The sequence below is a fragment of the Platichthys flesus genome, chromosome 6, assembly GCF_949316205.1.
Source record: "Platichthys flesus chromosome 6, fPlaFle2.1, whole genome shotgun sequence".
Classification (NCBI taxonomy): domain Eukaryota; kingdom Metazoa; phylum Chordata; class Actinopteri; order Pleuronectiformes; family Pleuronectidae; genus Platichthys; species Platichthys flesus.
This window is the reverse complement of record NC_084950.1, coordinates 13,528,218-13,547,493: the sequence shown is the minus strand read 5'-3', so window position 1 is coordinate 13,547,493 and position 19,276 is coordinate 13,528,218. Positions and strand designations below refer to the sequence as shown.

The window sequence follows — 19,276 nt, the reverse complement described above, 5'->3', positions numbered from 1 at the left end:
ATGGTTTTGAAAACACATCTGTTAAAAGGAGTTCCTGGGCACAGGGGAGACTAAATAAATGATTTCCCCAGACGCCTGCCCTGCTGGATCCTGATTGGCCCTAATTAATGGAAACTAATTACAAAAAAGAGGCTCTTTTAATGAGTGTTGGAGATGAGTCTCCAACCTCCTGCTATTTTAAGCAACCTTTGTGTCGTTTGCCCCACGGTTGAGTTGTCCCCCCCCTCCATTTTGCCGTCTCTCCTCTTGTCTTCCCCTGTCTCTCGCACTCCTTACCTAGTTCAGCCATGGACACGGTGGGGGATGTTTCTCCGTTGGTGAAGGAGCAGTAAGGGAAGAAGCCAGAGCCGGGGGCGAAGTCGCAGATGGGCTCCGGCTTGATGCCGTTGATGTCCAGGCCTGACTGGTCAGGGGACGGCTGGATGTCCAGGTAGAAGCTGCTGACCGCAGAGTCTGGTTTGCTGCCATCGGGGGTGTGACCGTCCATGTAGCCGCTGAGGTCGTCATGGAGCTCCGTGAGGCCATTGGCTGAGAGGCCGTAGCTAGGTGTGAGTGGCTCCGCCTCGCCAGGCTGTTGTTGGTGTTCACGCTGTTGCTGCTGCAGCCGGTGCTTCTGGACCTCAGCGTACAGGCTGTCCCGCTGCTTCTTCGACATGCGGCCAAACTTCACCGCTGCGACAAGCAGGACAGAATAAGAGTGAGGATCCAGTGAAACATCCCAAACAGTTTGAACAGAGGCTCCTGTGCTTTATCATTCCACATGTGGATACCATTTAAAAAAGTTAAAAGAGCCACCAAAAACATTAATTGTTCCTCAGGATGCAATTAAAACCCAAATATAAGAGTCAATGACAAATCAAACAGTGTCCTTATGCAACCTCCCTGTTCCTGATTCATTAAGTGAAAAACTTTCCACTGTGTGAGATAGTCTCAACGGTGGGGCTTTGTGTAACACTCATGTCTGGAAAATGCTTGAAACTCGGGAGTTCCTCTGAGGACAAATCAAATGATCTCACAGTGTTGGCTACATTCTTATTCTTTTCATCAGGAAGTAAATCTTGGAGTCTGAGACACAATGACAACAGTGGAAAGGGAGGCACATTAAATCCATACTGGCTACAAACTGTGTAATACACTCAGGCCATTTTTTCAATATGTGCGTTCTTCTGACAGTTCATATTTAAGTGGTATGTTACTATTAGACCTACAGACATCTGCTATAAGCATCCTACTCCAATCACTTATAAGATAACATTTGAAAGAGAAAAAAATCTAGTCTTTATATTTCGGGGATGATCATTAATAGCAGATGTTATTAGATGTAAACTAGAAGAGCATTCAGAGAGTGCAGACCTCTGCCAAGGCCCAACAGTTTCAATTCACTAGATACAGTTTTTTAATTTGGGTCTACACCAATTTCGCCAAAATCCTGGATCTGCCCCTGATCAGGATCTGTACCAACACTTTTCAGGATTCTTCCTTGGCCCATGTCCCATTGTTCCACAAAGTCATGTCAGTGGTTATGTCTGCCTTGTGTGTGTGTGTGTGTGTTTGTGTGTGTGTGTGTGTGTGGTTTTACAGAGTTGAGTGCGGGCAGATGGGCTCCGGTGAGCGGAGTGAAGGCGAGAGTCACCTTCGTCTGTCCCGAGTTTGTAAGTGTGTGTGCGTCTGAGTGCAAGTGACAATGTGTGTGGCTGTGCAAAGGCCCTCATAAGTGCTAATGTACTTATATGTTCATTAATATTCATGATTATATACATGCACGTGTGTAAGTGAATAAAAGCAGAGCAGAGTGTGCAGGAGGATGTGCCAGCCTCTGTGCATGAACGTTCAGGTTTTCACTTGTCTGTGTGAAACCATCTTCGATGAAATCTGCCCAGCCCAGCCCAGTCTGGACCAGCGCAGCACAGCACGAGCCCTCCAGCACATATCCCCACCTGTGTGCTCCCATTACTGCATCTCAGCTGCTGCAGCACTAATGACAACCTCCTATTTCATCAAACCTAGTTTCTATCAAAGCAACAAATTAGGGCCGCAGACAAAGAAGCACTCACCTGCAGGAAGTGAACGTAGAGCGACCGATTTTCTAACAGCACGTGTTATGTTCCTTTGAAAAAATTGTCAGTGACTAAGGGTGTGTTTTCTTTGTCTGTCCAACATATCAATTAAGAATAGCACCTTGATATATGGCTGTAAATTTTAAAAAGCTAATAACAATATTAAGTTATGCTAGGATGTTTTTTTGCTCTCCTCGGGTTATATAACCTTGGTCATTTTATCTGAAAAAGAGACAGATTTTTACATTTTTATTGGTGCTTCCAAACCAATAAGTTGTTTTTCCTGCTGTAAGATTCCAGAGGTAACAGTAAACAACATCCTCTAGTGATAAGCACAGTTTAAAAATGTAATTGGTGATATAAAGTTCAGTTATAATGTGTAGAGAAAGCAAATTAGCTGCTGAATTTTCTTTATATAATAAAATTAAAAATCCTTAACTTAACACCATCAATAAAGTACAACAATAACTATTTAACTTGTTTCCCAGTGAGGAATAATTTCCTCTCCTTGAGTCCACAGCATCATCCCTGAAGTCCTGACTCAAAGGCACTTCGGCAGAGCAGAGTCTTTCCCACACAGGGACTCGACCTGAGCTCTTCCCCTCTGTCTACCCACCACCCTGCTGCATCTGCCCACCCGCACATCACTCCTTGCATAAAGCACTTACCATCCCGTGACATGCCCACCACCAGGCACTTCTGCAGCCGGCAGTGCTGGCAGCGGTTGCGGCTGGTGCGGTCGATCAGGCAGTTCTTCTGACGGGGGCAGGAGTAGGCTGCATTGCTCTGCTGACTCCTCCTGAAGAAGCCCTGCACAGGAGAGGGGCACGAAAACACCTCGAATGAACTGGTGTGTAGGTGGAAAAATGTTCAGAGGCTGGAGGATGAAATCATGTCTTCAAAGTCCTTTAGCGATACTAAAGATCATTACCGACTGATAGCGATTTATTGTATTCCTAGTGGTGATATTTTTTTGATTATACGGCTGCCAAATAGATTCGTTATGAGCACAACCGCGCTGGTATTTCCCGGCTGTAATGTGTGGCATTTAAGGAGCACTGTATTACAGCAGTGTGTGTACAACATGAGGGAGGTGTGTTTGGGTAGGAATGATAACGTCTGGATGGTATTTTTCTTCACAGGGGTTATTAGTGATTAACGCAACACTGGCATGTGCGGTGCTAAAGGATTGTGAATGCACACCGACTGGATTCCTCATCCTTACTGACTTAATGAATTGATTCCAGCACGTCATTAACATGCCCCACTCTACTGCTCCATACACATATGTCTTAATTAGCTGCTCATTGGCTGTTTAATTACAAGAAAACAGCTGACAGCTGCCAAGTTGCTTTATAATGGAGGCCATTACGGAAACAGGCTATAACTGCCAGTGACAAGCAGCACTCTTTAATAATGCTATGATTTATGGTCCAAACTTTTGTACTCGCACATATCATTAAAGGCCTCTCTGCCTGGACTAATTAGCAATCATTAAAGATAGATTTCAGCAGTTTATTCTTTAGTGTTTTGTTCCTTCCAGCTCCTGTGTGAGGGAGCGGAGCGCTGGGACGGCTGAAAGGAACTTCTCTCTCTCTTTTTCTCTCTCCTTCACACACACACACACACACATGCACGTACACACATGCACGCACGCACACACACACAGGAGCAAACAGCAAAGGTGCAGCCTGGCTGAGGAATGCTAATGATGTGCCTGGTGACAAGCGCAGGGACAAGAATACACTCTAAGCACAAAATTCCCCTCTCTATGACTGGCTGGTGCATTTGTAACAGTACAAAAGGCGGCTTCAATTGAGGCAACACACTGTAGCAAACAGCCAACAATGTGCTATAATTCAAAGCACTCTCCTTTTGATCATTTAATTTCAAGAAGAGCAGGCTGCAGTGGAGGCAGAAAACACAGTGAAAAGACATGTCCCTGCAGGGAGAGACAGAGCAAGGCAGGGGAATGACTTTGTACTAATAATTGTGGTTTTCTGTGATGTCCTCCACGGTGCTTGACCACTTTAATGATCATATTCTTGGTGTTTACACTTCGACGTCCCCTCTCCAAACGTTCGGGAAAACTTCAGCAGCATTTTTCAAATCTTTTTCCGAGCAAGCAACTTTCTTTACAACTTCAATTTTCTCCCGTGCTCTCGTCCTCAGCTCTCCTGTCCCAACGCATGCACATGCACAGACACAGACAAACACACACACACACACACACACACACACACACACACACACACACAAACACACTTCTTCCCATAGCACAAACAGGTTCAGTCTCATGATGCTTACCTTACAGCCTTCACATGTTATCACACCGTAATGGATGCCTGATGATTTGTCTCCACAGATCTTGCAGGGAATTATTTCGATTTGAGCTGCAGAGAAGAAAAGGGAACGAAAAAAATAAATAAATTCACCATCTTGCTGTCACAAGTCACTGTACAACACCCGCACCATGGATCCATGTTGCTACATAAAAGAGCACTGTGCTTCTAAAAACATGTCATCCGGTGGCTTTTGAATCCTCACTTCCACAGAGCCTTATCTGAATATTTACGAGTTGCAGAGATGTTTGTGCGTGCGTGTGTGTGTGCATGTGTGAAGGGAGGGAGGCCATCTTAAGCCTCACAAGCAGCCAATGTAAACGTGGTGTCAATTTGCATCCCAAACACAACTTGGACGGAAAAACCCAACTGACCAAGAACCCTAATATATCACAGAAGTACTAATACTAGCCTTGCAATGACAAAGGCTCTGTTAGCCACATGAGGAGCTGTATTCCCCCTTGGAAAACTTGACTTCATGAAGCCTCTTAAACTTCAAAACCATAAAAACCTCAGGCGTAAATCCACTGTGGCCACAAAGACTCATAACATGCCCACTGTGCTGGATGGAGCGATGGCAGTCACTGTATGAGAGAGACAGAGAGAGAGAGAGTGTGTGTGTGTGTGTGTCTGTATACGCTATAGAAAAAGGTTTCAGTGGGGGTTGAGCTGTGGCGTTACGCTGTTGACAGGCTTGTGATTCAGCCGCCATAGAGGACAAAACACAGAGAGGACAGGCCTCATCCATCCTTGGCCTTCTCTTCAGGAGAAGACCACAGGGCAACACAGCAGAACAGGCAGAACACACAGACTTCAGAGGCACAGAACTCCCAGCTTGTCCCAACGCTCTCAGCTTTATCACTGCAGCCACTGATGCTACATCCCTCTCCACCTCCACCTCCCCCTCTATCTTCCCCTCTCTCTCCCTCCAGAGATCCCTATCTCACAGTCCTCCTCCACATCTCCAACATCTCGGTCCCGCCATCCCAACAGCGCACTGCAGCGCCAGACGAGCACTGCTATCTGATCTAAATCGAGGAAAGATCACTGCAGGATATTTTCTCACAACGTAATGGTTTTGCTCCAACCAGCCACGGAGCCAACCAATCAGAGCCAAAAAAGCTATTGCAACACAGGTCTATACCAATTAAGGGAGAATATTAAGATTTTTGCCTTAATAAGATGCAATAAAATAAAATTTGAATCATTAAAAAGTGCTGGTACATTCACTATGTCAGGATGTTACATCAGCCTCTCCCCTCCAGCCGGGCCTATGAAGCCTTGTGTCTCTAACCAAGACTAGGAGCTTCAAATATCCCTCATATACCTTAACAACCACCCTATTTAATACAGTGTGATAACATCAAAAGTACTTTTGCTGGGGTTCAATCCAGAGATCCTTGCCCATTTTAATCAGCTGCCTCAGAGCCTGTAGTGTGTCATGTGGATAATGTCCTTGTCCCTGAGGCATGCCCCGGAGAGGCCCTTAACACAGAGCCTCTAATCCACTAACCCCGGAGCCACACTCTATTCATTCAGGAATCTGTGTCTGTTCTCCTCGCACTGCTGGAGTCAACAAGACCGGCCATGTTTACATGGAATTAGCCTACATTTTAGTAAAATGAACAAAAGGGAGTGGTGGAACATGCACAATTAATTCTCGTGCAGACAACACCTCCTGTGATTTGTGATTCTCACATACAATAGAGGGCACTGCACCTCGTCGGCCCGGATTAGAGTGAAATCCAGGCAGGAGGCGGGATCGGACAACCTAACTGAGAGGGTTAATTTATAATTAATCTTTTCCTTACTGCGCACAGTTGCTTGTTATTTCGGTTAGGTCTATCGTTGTATGAGTGCACTCTATTGTTTGTTTTTGTGTTCTCCCTGCATGAGCATTAGCAGTGCAGTGTGTTTCGACTCCTTTAGCATTTTCAGCCTCATTACTTACATAATTTGTTCTGACATGCACTCACAACAACTGAAGCGTGTTGTAATTATGACTAGCTGTGGTTTTGTTGAACTAAAGGTTGTAGTGTAAGGCCCCAGCCATTGGGTGGCAGTGCAGGGCTGTGGCTATGGTTGTCTTGCCAAGTTAAGCCAGGCTTCCACCCACCCTATTCAACCCACAGGCTTTTGGCTCAGAGCTCCAGCCTCTGATAGCTCCAGGCTTAGGCTGCTGCTAGCTTCCCCCACCCCCACAGCATAGCTGTGAGATGCCTTCATCTTTCCTGAAGAAGCGAAGCTGGCTAGGCGTTTGCTCAGGCCTGACAGAGGCTGTGCCACATCAGGTGAAAGCAGTGGGAGTAGAGACGTGGGGGTGCCAGGCCGGGAAGGGCATGCACACACACAAGCATGCCTCACAAAGCCCTATCTGCAGCAAGAAGGCCCTGAGTGCACAGAGCCTCACCAGCTAACACCCTCTCACTCCACCGCTGCACAAGCCCCTGGTTGCTCAGTGCACTCAACAGTAAAAATGGTTTGTCTCTGGGCCGACTGAGGCAGGCTCAGTATGTAGTATCTTGTAAAAGAAAAGACCTCAGCGTGAACATATAGTTATTTCTGCCCTGGAATAAGCTGCTTTGAAAAAGAGTAAGAGGGGGGCCAGGAGAATAAATACAAAGCAGCGACACAATGGAGATCAAATACACCATTAAGTCACCTACACCATCAAGTCAAAAGTTGTCCTCTTGAGTGACTGGTCCCTGTAGCTACACATGAGACACTGAGGATGATTTAAACTGAATTCCCCGTCAAACGCTTTGCTTATGAGCACTCCCAATCTGGCAGTCAATATCTATTGACATGAGCTGCAGTGTTAACTGTCCCTTGGTGTGAAACAGGCAGCTGTTGGCTTGCTTGAGCTTGACCAGCACAGTGCCACTGATCCCATTCACCGTGGCCGCCTGCCTCCTCGTCTCCTTGTCTGCCTGCCTGCCTCCCTGCCAGCCAGCCCTGCCTGCTCGGTTTACTACATCAAAGCCAGGCACAGTTAGATGGGGAGACATGCTAAAGCCCATCCCAGCAGCCTGCTGCTCCTCACAGCACTGCGAGATGGCCTCTGCATGCAGGCCACTTCAAAGTCACCTGCTAAGACGCCAAGATTATGCGTGAATCAGATCATGGCACAATCACACCGTGTGAATAAGTGTAAGAGCTGGACAGCCGCTAAACGTTGATATCCTGTACGCGGAGCTGCAGCCTGGCGTGGATGTTTTGGACAATGGAGAAGAGCATAAAGAAAAGACAGTCAAGCCGAATGTTAAAGCTTGCTCTTTGTCTGTCTGTGGCTGAGCAGTTCAAGGACACTGATTCACCACACTCTCAGGCCCTTTGAGGGGATGACGTGCCACTCAGAGCACATGTACAATAGGGCAGAGTGGCCTCTGCATGATCGCCCAGTGTCCTTCACCGTCTTCTCCACAGACCTGAGATCAACCCACACTGCTGGATACTACACATTATCAAAGACCTGGAAACTGACAGACAAATGTGAACATTGAGAACAATTTGCCAAATGCACGCTAACAGCTTACTGGGGCCTTGTCTCACTTTATTTTATTATAAGCATCCAACACACAAGACACTGTCAGACGGAGCACTTTTTTCTATGCACTACACACGTAGTATTGCCTCATTCGAAGATATAAAGGATCATTCATATGACATGATAACACTGTGAAGCTGAGAAATAAAGTGAAAAATGTTTGTAATATTTGGACATGATGATACTACTATGCAGTGTCAATTAAATAATTAGTAAACACTGAAAAGGACCTGTTGTTTGCGCATTAAACAAACGTTTGATTTAGTTTTTCTGTAATTTCATGTTTCTAAAATGTAAGCTTTATCATGCTGGTGACATAGACAAAATGAAATAGAGGTGAAAATCATACAGGCTTGTGCAAACATGGAAAATCATTGGTCAAAATCTCCTGGCTGTTCCCACTGAACCCTTGGACTACTGACATAACGCTGGAGGATTATGATTATCCCTTACATTACAGACCCATGCCCAGGCCAGCATCATAATGCTGAGAGCCTAACCCATTACGCGATTGGACCATTAAATCATTTTCTGATTGCCTTCTGATTCACGGTAGATGTACAATGCACGTCATTCTGAAAAGAACACATGTGAAATGGTAGGAAGAAAAACATGTGTGCTTCTCTGTGCATGGTAGTGTGTGTGTGTGTCGGTTGCGTCGTGTTGACAGCTGTCAATGACAGAGTGACGCAAGCAAGTGGGCTCATGTCAGAGATTACGTAAGGAACTGGACAGGGCACAGCAACAGCCGATTACAAATTTCTCCCTTCATCAGACAAACAGTGTAAATACATTCTCCTTCTGCAATATTTTGGAACAAAAAACATATAAAAGCTTGTAAGAACCACATGTCTGCTATACGCAGCAGCAGATTTTCTTAAAAACAGAGCTTTTACACATGGTCAACAGACAAACCGTGGCTGGGAAACGTGTACCAAGGAATGATCCTCCAGCATTATGCGCAGCTATTTATTTTTTGCTACATGAACCTCTCATTTGGCGTCGGAAATCAGCTGTCGGTTGAGTCTTCTCTAAACAGATCCCCATGACAGTTGGATCGAGCTGTAGAGAGACGACAGCCTAACAAGAGCTGGAATCAGAATTCTGCCTCTTTTCATCTGCCAGGGCTCTGCCATCATGTGAAGTCGCACGACACAATACTTTTTTTAAATTTCCATTTATGCAGCAGAAGAAAGGTTATTTGAATGTCAGCGGCAAAGGACAGTCGTGGCACGGAACACAAGCTGAATAGTATAAATGTGTTATTTATTTAGGGATCGGAGGCAGTTGGCATATTACCAGAGAGATGCTCTAATAGCATTGGCTGGTTTGTAGCACAAAAAAAGCATGCAGCGTTTGTACAGAAATTCACCTGCACACCAAAACTCTATATCATCACTTTAAACAGCTTCCATTCAGTCTATAAACACGCTGAAGTCATCAAAAAAATACTCTGACCAGAGGGATTAGAGCAAGGAAAGACATAATTGACACATTTTGATGTCTCTATGCTGCGTGTAGCTAATTCCCCTCCAATCATTTAGCTGCCTAAGCTGTGATCCCCCTTCACTAGAGACTAGCTATATTTGACGAGATATTTCTGTTTCAAAAGATGGGCTCTTTAAGCCTTTCCTATTATTTCTTCATAGCGGTGCAGTGACTTCGCTAAGCTCAGGTCTGGACCATCGCCCTGGGCTGCTTTTTGGATGAACTCATGCGTGCATCTCTGTGTTTGTTTGTGTGTGAGGCCTATTAATATTTCAACACTGCCCAACTCAAGATGCCTGTACAACACAGCAGTGCTTCTCTCTTCATGTCTCTCCCTGTATTTTCTTGACTGTTTTATTGAAGTGCATTCTGACACCCTCTATGAGGGGGAGCAGGAGAGGGAAAGATGTACTCCCAAACCACAGCACAAGACATCTCTCTCCACGTCCCTTTCTCCACCGGCGTAACAGTAATTTGGGCACTAATTTATGTGTTGTCTTGGCAAAGATTGACGAGCTTCCTGGCTGGGAGTCTGCGCGCCTGCACTCTGGGGGAAACAACAAAAGCCCCGGTTTACCGAGCAGACGAGCACCATGAAGGGTAGCATGTGTGCGGTGCTCGTCTCCCCTCCCCTGTCTGCCCCACCTGAGCTCAAATCTCTCCCCACTCCTTACCTCCCTCTATCCATCTTCCCCCACCTATCCCCTCCTCGTCTGTGACTGCAGTGACAAGTGAAGTTGTGCTGGGGACCGGAGGGCACGCCCCTTCTGTGTGTGTGTGTAAGCATGTGCGCGCAGGCATGCACATGTGCCAGGAGGGAGAAAGGCTCATACTGTTTACTCTGATGGCAAAATACAATCTGGAGACAGCACTCACGTATGCATTCCACCAGCTTCTAGTTAGTCATAGAAAGCCAGGAGAGTGGAATAAAAATGTGTAGCAAATATTTACATCCATTGTCTAACTATTTAGATCATTTGGTTTGGGCCCTGCGTGAGATGACATATGAAATATACTCTATTAAAATTTATTTTTGAAATGGAAGTGGAAGTTTTCACATTGTGAGTCTGAGTTACTTGCGAACGGTTTAGCTTTACGCATGCAATGTGCAGCAAGGCAGAGGGATGCACCAAAACTCAAAATCACTGAAGCTGAAATCACACAGGACCACCTGATTGACTGGTGAAGGAGCTCCAGTTTGAATTTTAAGATTTCGTTGAGGTTCAGGTGAATGTCCGGAACCTTTGGTCTGACCACTGGCACTAAGCAGGCAGTGGTTAAGGCCCTGATTGCGGTGCAGTGTCTTAGTCAAGCACCTCTCTGCCTCCCATCTCCCTGCAGGGACAGCAGCCTAGTAGGCTCCTTTAGAAAAACAAGAATATATAAATAATGAATCCTTCAAAACATCCACTGCAATTACACGCAGAAACCTTTACATAACAACAAAGAGCCTTGTTCTATTGCACCAGGGAATTTGCTACTGCCACACTGTACAACTTGCTTCCTCCTGTAATTGCTGTATTAGTATGCATTTCTGTAAGACATCCAGAATTCAGCTGTGGGTTTTTGAAAAAGATCTTTCTACTGTTTCACACAAAGAAATCAAAACTTACATCCATACAACTTCCTGCATTGTCTTTTTGCCGGAGGGGTGACAGAGAATAGGAGCATTTTATGTAAGCATCTCAGACATTTTCAAAGTGCATTTTTGGGTGCCTCACTTCTGGTGGATATTGGGGAGGGTGTGGGAGAGAGGGGGAAATTGGAGGAAGACTGGAGGTCCCATCTCATGGTGCTGCTAAGGGTCAGTGGGTCAGAGGCACGCAGCCAGAACACACATGGAGAGCAGGCTGAATAGTTCAGCTGACAGTAATTGTCCCTCTGTGGTCTCCTTAGGAAAACATGTTTCCAGACAACGCAGACTGGCTGCACGGGCCAGATAGTAATCATGATCTTGATTTGCTCCATCGAAGAGGGAAGCTGCAGCATAAGCCTCCAGTTATGACGCAAGTCACTATTTCCACTGGCGTTGACATCAGCTGAGGACAGCTCTGTGCAAGGACATGTGTTAATAAATTAAGTGAAGAGTTCTGTTCCAAAACATTGGAAATTAAATTTGGAGAGGAGGAGAAAAACACATTGTGTCAGGAATGTCTGTACAAAAAAGGACGTTCCACACTCTAAAAAATGACGGCAAATGAACAACTATCCTTTAAAAAAAGTGATGATAGGAGTGGAGTTAGTTAGTGTGGCAGGTATACTAAAGTGTTATTTCAGTTTGTCATAATATGATACTGATGAGTGAAAAGTAGTGTGGGGAAAAATTCATTCAAACCATTTCAGTGGTTACATGAAAAAATGTGAAGAAAGTGAAGGAGTCTGAGTGCACAGAAGTGTTTCCCACAGACTTCAAGAAGAGACGAATTCAGAAGTCAATTTATGGCGGTAAGTGACAGGTACACAGACAAAAGAGTGGCAAGCTCTGCATGTGAGGAAGAACTGCACTGCATGCAACTTGTGGGTAAGCACATCTACAGCTGACACTAGAAGGTGTGACTGCATGGATGGTAAAAACGTAAGCGACCATAGTGTGAGCAAACACGTGGCAAATGGTGCTGCAGACAGCTTTACTATTCAGAAACAGAGAAAAAACATCAAGTTTCTGTTCATTATGGTTGGACAAATTACAACATGGCAGATAGGAGTCCAGAGAAATAATGGAAAAACCCTGCACACTACCTAAACATGTGCCACTCTTCCTGCAATGGAAGTTTTTTGTCTCCAAGCCTCAACAAAGACTGCACCTCTGTTACTCAACTGTTTTTATTTTCTTTTATGGCTAGGCTGATGCGCACTTTTTACAGCACCTCGGCCATTCTGCTTGAAGGTCTTTGGTATTCATCAGCTGAAAAAGAGCAGGCAAGGACAGGGAAGATGAATGACATCAATGGCCAGCCGATACTTCCAGGGATGTGTGATTGAGACAAATGAGCCTTGTTACATTAGCTGGGATACTGAATCCCGCTGCTCAAAGATCCAGAGCTTGATAGAGCTGAAACTAGAGGCACCCAACCTTTCCACAGATCACTGGTGTCATGGGGCCCCAGTAGAAGAGTTTTTTCTAAGAATCTGCTTCACTGGTCTCACTCTTTCTGTTTTTTAATGGGACTATATTTCGCTTCCTTTACAAGAGAGCAAATTTTTATGCGTAGGACCACACACACACACACACACGCACACGCACACGCACACGCGCACTCGCACACGCACACACACAAAGCTGCTAGTTGGCCGTCAAAGATTTTTTTTCCGGCTCTCTCCTCCAGGTGCAGAGAGCAAATTAAAATGAGACAGAGCCATTATCTAATCCATATACAGTGCCCTTGGCTATTAGTGTCTTAATAAGTGACTGAGAACACCTCCATCATGCTCCATTTATCCTCAATGGCGCTAAATGTGCAAAATGAATAAGCTGATTATGATCGTGACCATGTGAAATATTTGCTTAAGATGAAATGTGTAAAGCAGTTAAAAAAAAAAAATAGTTTCTTTTTTTTTCCTGGCAGTATCACACCTCGAACTCCAGTGGATGGACGGAAAAAAAAGTTTGGATATATCAGTGATGAAGTGCGATGAGAGGAAACAATTTTTTCCCTAATAGTTTGTGGCTCTTATTCATCCCTTCTTCAGCTAGAACTTTTTTGGGTATTTGAACCCCATTATATTTAATATAGGTAAAAAATATAGACTGTAATGAAGAGCGATACTGTTTGAATGTCGGTTGGGTTACAGTTAGAATATCAGAGTTACCTTAAAATCTAGCGAGCAATTAAGCTACAGTCAGGTTTAAATTAATGGATTTAAATCACTTCCCAGATGTTATGCTTTATGCCAAATTCTTGCTTCTGTATCTAAGCTACGCCCTAGCCTACACAAAGATGTTTACCCTAAGCCGAGCCCTATCCTGTACCCTGACATGCACCTACCCATTGAAGTAGGAATTGTTTTTGGACCATGGTAAGTACAATGACGCAATGAATGTTAATACACATTATACAGTTCTACTACAGATGCTTGTTGCAGTCCAGTGACAAACCTTGTAGGATATCTAACCCTCTTGTATTATAGTTTAAAACCAGGCCATTTATTTAGCTTCCTGATTGGTCTATTGATTACAGGAATAATCTCTGCCTACACTTTGGATAAGTTGCTGAGCAATGCTACTGTTGACATCCTCCTCCTCCAGTTGTAGCAGACCGTATGAAAGACATTCCTAGATGACAGGGGTGCACAAGGAGCGTCTACTGCCATACAGAGTTCACAGACAGCTTACAGCGTGTGAGGCACATTCCCCCTGCACTGCTGTTTTCATAGTCCTACAAACACTGGCCTGCTTTTGTTTAACATGGCAGGATTAAGCAGCCATGCGCAAAGCATGCTTCCCTCCTTGCACGCTGTGCTTACAGAGGTAGGCCTGAGCGCTCGTTGCTACCTTTTGGTGAACCAACTTCCCTGACTGCCGGTGAATGCACGGTGGTGTTCTAATCCCAGGCAAATAAACAAGTGCCAAGATTAATGATTGCATAAACACATCCCAAAAGCCCCGGAATAACAATCGGCTCTTCAACCTGTTCTGCTGCAACGCAAAAGCTCCCGGAGTCAGCTGACAGACAGAATATCCATCCCTTCCTTCCTGCTGCCTCACAACAGCCACAAATTGTTTGTGCTTGACTGCTTCATCAATGAGAGGAAACTGTCAATATTTTCCACATGACAGTGGGCCACACTAGGAGGGAATTTTTAGCATGAGCAGGACACTACACAGAATATCTGCCATCAGTGCTCAACATAACATACCTGTCTAGGGCCATAATGAAGTCTGATTAGTTTGTGACCCTTCTAGATGATCACATCTCTGACTTATGAAAAAGACAGTTAGGCAGACAAAGGAGTACATTAAAAGTGTGTATGGCAATAAATCACAACAACAGACCAAGAAGGGCCATTAAAATGACATTAGGAGCATGGGCCATCTTCTCATCCCTGTTATCCCCGGTCTAAGACGAGCTAGATTGTGATGAGTGCCGGAGATAGAGAGAGGTAGAGAGTGAGAAGGAGAAAGGAGAGGGAGAGAGCAGTGCAGTCCATTGGTCCAGGGCAGGGGAGCGTGGGACGTTCAGATGAAGTGGGAGGCCCCTCTCCAGGAGGTTGCTCCTCAACATGAAGGCAGACACAGCATAGCGCCTAATGAGGGGTGAAGTGGAGCACCCTGTGGGACCCCCTCAGGCACATTCATTAGGAGATGAAAAAGTGTTTCCCGTGGCAGAGCAAGTGCCTGGCGCGGCTCGGACATGTTTAATTTAGGTCCATTTGAAAACACAAGGCCACTCTGGCCAGGTCCGCTACGGTCAGGAAACCAACAATACACAGCGCCGGCGAGCCACCGCTCGGCTAAATGACTGTGTGGAATGTTTTTTATTCATGGAAAGGTTTAGGGTTTGATCACACCAGTTAAATCCTTTTTATTAACTGGATTATTACCATTCATATTATTAAAGGTCAAGCGGACTGATACTTCTAACTGTGGGTAAAAACTCTGTTGTAGACAGGCTATTATTGAGAAAATGGGAGGCTTATCACAAGTTTCACTCCCTTTAATGCATTGCATTTTGTTGCATCTTTTCGGCTCCAGGCAAAAATAACAGATTCATTTAGCCAGTGGTGGTTTGTGGAAGGGAACCAAGGATTATGGTAATGCGGCACTGAACGCTGCAAGCAAAATACAGTAAAAGAGAAATTGCTGCAGTAAGAGACACAGGAAGAATATCTGAGAGGTTAATTTATATGATTGCACAAGTCTGCGTTCACAAATGCATCTTGAAAATCCCATATCGCACAAGGTAGGCTGTTTGTAAAGACACCGGAAGAGACTGTGCTTCTTGCCTTCCGCTGTGTGAAGAGGGGCATTACAGAGCATCAATCCATGATGATTCAAATACACGTCCACTCATCACAGCTGCTTATCCTTGTTCCTGATGAAACCTCACATTTATTAAGGCTGTCTTCTTGCCTTGTTAGATATGTATAACCAATCTCCTGTAATTAGCAACTGCTAACCTTTGGGGTGCTAATCCCCCATGAATTGTGGATTTGTACATCAAAGCCCACTCTCTCCATTATAGCTTGGTGCTTGAAATTACACTCGATTTGAAACCTGCAATTATTTGTATAGCATGGATGCAAACAGTCTTCTCTTTTATGTCTCTGAGAATCCTGTGGGTTTGCAGTAAAGAATCCTTAATCCACTCCAGTGGAATCCAAATATAGAGTTAACACTAGCTCCCTAAAATTTGGATACACAGCCAAGTGCCTGCCACGCACGGAAAGTGGAGAAAGCTTCCCTGGCTCACTTTTTTTTGTGTGTAGTTAAGATTAGATTTCTTGAGTGGCTTAGATGCATCACGTAAGATGCAAGGGGGATTGCCCACGGGCGTAACACAACAGCTCCTTGACAAAGGAGCACGGCTATGCTTGTAGTTGACATCCTGTCCTTTTCACGAGAATTAATTGAAAGTTAATTAAAGAATCAATGGTTTTTCCCCTTTGTTTAATATAATCATATGTCCAAGGTTCTGTCAACAGGGCGAATGTTCGGGTGTTTAGAGTCAGCTTTAATTTATACTATCTTCCATTCAAGGCCAGACTAAATCCATTGTGCAAGGAGGGAGAGATTACAGAGAGGGAAAACAACTGAAAGAGCTTCCCACACACACACACACACACACACACACACACACACTCACACACACACACACACACAGAGACACACAATCACACAGGCACGTGGGCAAGCACACAAATGCACAAACTTGATGCTTTTGCAGAGAGGATGCCTGAAGCATTTATTTTCTTTAATGAGAGACATGAGTCTTGCATGTGTCAGTGATGCACAGCATGGGAACAATAGGGTGGGCTTTAATTCCATCAATCTACTGCATTTATCCTTGTATCACATCAATACCTGTCAGTTAAGCTGGATGAGATAAATCATGCCACGCAGACAGAGTCGGGGGCCACACTGAGCTCAGTAACTATGCAGACAGAAAACTCATCTTAAAACTCAGGGTTGAACGCGGCTACACACAGTCAGTGACAAATTTAGAGCATGCGTCTTAAGCAGGGAAATACAAGAGATTACCTTGTGAGACAAGATGACACAAAGATCATCCTTCCTGCACTTACTCTGGTAAGTGATTAAATAGCTATGAATTAACAATGATGTTGTTAGGTATTTAGAGGAAATGCTACACCTCCACTGTCACCTAAGCCTCCCATGGAAATCTCTTTACTCACCTTATTGTAACAGGGATCCCACAGCTACACCTCTCTTACCATCTTAAATGGGAACTGACACCCCACCTTCCGACACCTGACATAAAATGCATGCATAAGTGGGCAAGGTGCTATTGAATGACGTGGAAAACTTGACTGTGACAAGGAGAATCGAGATTCATATTCCTCAGCCATGTGTATTTGTGTGCGCAGGCCTGAACTTTGTGTAGAGTAGAGAAATAACAGGCAAAAGTCCTGCCCGACATATGTGCAATAACATCAGATTTATCGTCAGATAAAAAAAAATACAAAAAAAATATATAAAACACTTCTAGGATTGGCTTTGAGCGAGAGCAATAACACTGAAGGCAGCCAAATTAGGATTTATGTACTTTGGCTTGAAAGTGCACGGGGCAGTAATGTATATGTGTACAGTAGCTGGGCTTCTCACAGTAGCATCGGGGCGACTCAGAGAGAATACATTTGGTGTAAAATTGCTTCATCTGTTTACAATTCCATTTGGAGTTTATGAGAGAGACAGGCAAACACAGCCTGATATATTGCCCCTGTGTCACGGCATGGCAGGAGCATCCACACAAAGATTCATCTCTCACTTAGAAGCCAAATGATACGTCTAATTTGCTGGGAGCACAGTTATTTTTAACCTCTCCAGCTGTCAGATAATAGAGCTTGACTGTCAGCGCTGGTGTGTGTGAGTGTGTTAAAAGGTTGCAAACTCTTTTCAATTTACCATTCTCTTTGACTGAATTACAAAATGCACATTCTCATTAGTTATCTTGATTGACATTGCTGCTTCTTTTATCAAAACCAAAGGGGGGTTTAAAAAGAGTTGACTGAATTAAGATGGAGACTTCCAACGGCAAGCTAAATTTGGTTTTTCACAAGCGTTGTCAATAATTGCGATGCCTTGAGAACATCTCAGGAATTGCATTTAAGTGAAGGTTGTTTTCGTGGGTATTAATTGGACAATGTGATGTCTCTTCATGAGTCTTCTGACTGATGTACAGTGCAGAGCCATAATGTGCAAATGTGCTATCCTCTACAGCTATTCTTGCTTTTGCAATCCCCATTTTAGGAAGGTGAGTTTAAATTCTGATGTCTAATCTCAGCAGCTTTTATTTCATTAGGGTATTTCTCCCTGAAGAGAGAAAAATGTAACTGTATTCTACAAATGGCCCTTCTTACAACTAACACGAGAAAAGCAGCATTGTTGAACTAATGCAAAGGGCCACTTACAAAAAGCCAATGGAAAATGTTCTTAATCAATGAGCTGGCAGAGGCCCGCATGCTGGTTTCACTGGTTTGGCTGATGTAATTTAGATACACACTAATTGATTTCTCGGCCTCTCTCCCTCAAACCGTAGATGTAAAAGACGGCACCTTCAGTGTAAAGGGATGTTTATAACGGGCAGCACTGGTTAGGCTGCAGTAACACGATAATGTAACAGGAAGGCACGGAGTGATCCGAAGAACGTAACAAAGGAGTGGATGTGGATATGGAAAGAATAGAACAAGTCATGTCAGGCTTTAAATTCAACACGCCCTCTATCTTGAGCTTTTTCCGCATTGTATATGGAATATGAACTAAATAACAAATCAGCAGTGCACCCAAAACACTGTTTATTTTTTCTTCTCATAACAAAATGGAAGGAGGAAGACCATTGTTTACCTCCCACGGCAATCTCATTTTTCCTACTGTAAACAGTGCTCCAGTGAATGACTATATTTCCACTCTCCCAATAACCAGCTGACCTCTAATGTTTGCTAACTCCTGCTTAACAGCACGTTATGTAAGAGATCGGAGAGGGAGCATGCTGGGACTGAGCTCTGTTCCCTTTGACCAGGCCAGCTGAGGCAGCCGCCCGCCCTGCTTCCCTGCCTGCCTTTTGTGCTCTGACAAAAAGCCTAGCGAGCTCTCAGTGGGCAGCGACACTTCAGATCGACCACGTCTGACTCCAGCTATAAGGTAACTCAAGATACACAAGCTGTGCTCATGGCATGGCCGCTCTCAGCCCCATGCTTACATGAGCAGACCAGAGCTCAAGTGACCTGTTATGGAACAGTTCCTGACCTCAGCGTTAAACTGTAATCTGTGGTTGTTATTGCCTTTAAATCTCCCTGCAAGGTGTTGTATTACAGCTTAAAGCACTGCTACAGCATGAGGGACAATAAAATCAGCTCTACGGCAATGAAAAAAATGAAGAAAAGAACTGAAGGCTTTAGGAAAAAATGATCGTCTGTGATATGGCGAAATAATAGATTTAAATGTATTCACTTGATTGGCGCTCATATAAGACCTTGCTCAATTTGAGGAATACATTAACAGAATCATGAAGTGTGCTTGGAAGAATCAATAAGTAAATGTGCTTGGGAATAAAAGGGGATCATCTTTTTTTTTTCTTCCAAAGATGCATGCTTATCAAAACAGAATTTTTGCAAATAGGCTGATGCAGTACAATGCTGTTCTTGCTCAAAAAACTTGCTGAAAA

General features: G+C 44.4%; 1 protein-coding gene across 2 annotated transcripts in view; it reads right to left on the bottom strand.

Moving 5' to 3' along the window:
* Positions 1-19,276, bottom strand: part of roraa (RAR-related orphan receptor A, paralog a) — a 178,442-nt gene that overhangs the window by 7,615 nt on the left and 151,551 nt on the right. For both annotated transcript variants that reach the window (XM_062390123.1, XM_062390124.1), the window contains 3 exons: positions 4,365-4,450; positions 2,726-2,867; positions 277-672 (listed from right to left, as the gene is read on the bottom strand). In XM_062390123.1, coding sequence (XP_062246107.1) covers positions 277-672; positions 2,726-2,867; positions 4,365-4,450 — 624 coding nt within the window. The remainder of the gene's footprint in view (positions 1-276; positions 673-2,725; positions 2,868-4,364; positions 4,451-19,276) is intronic.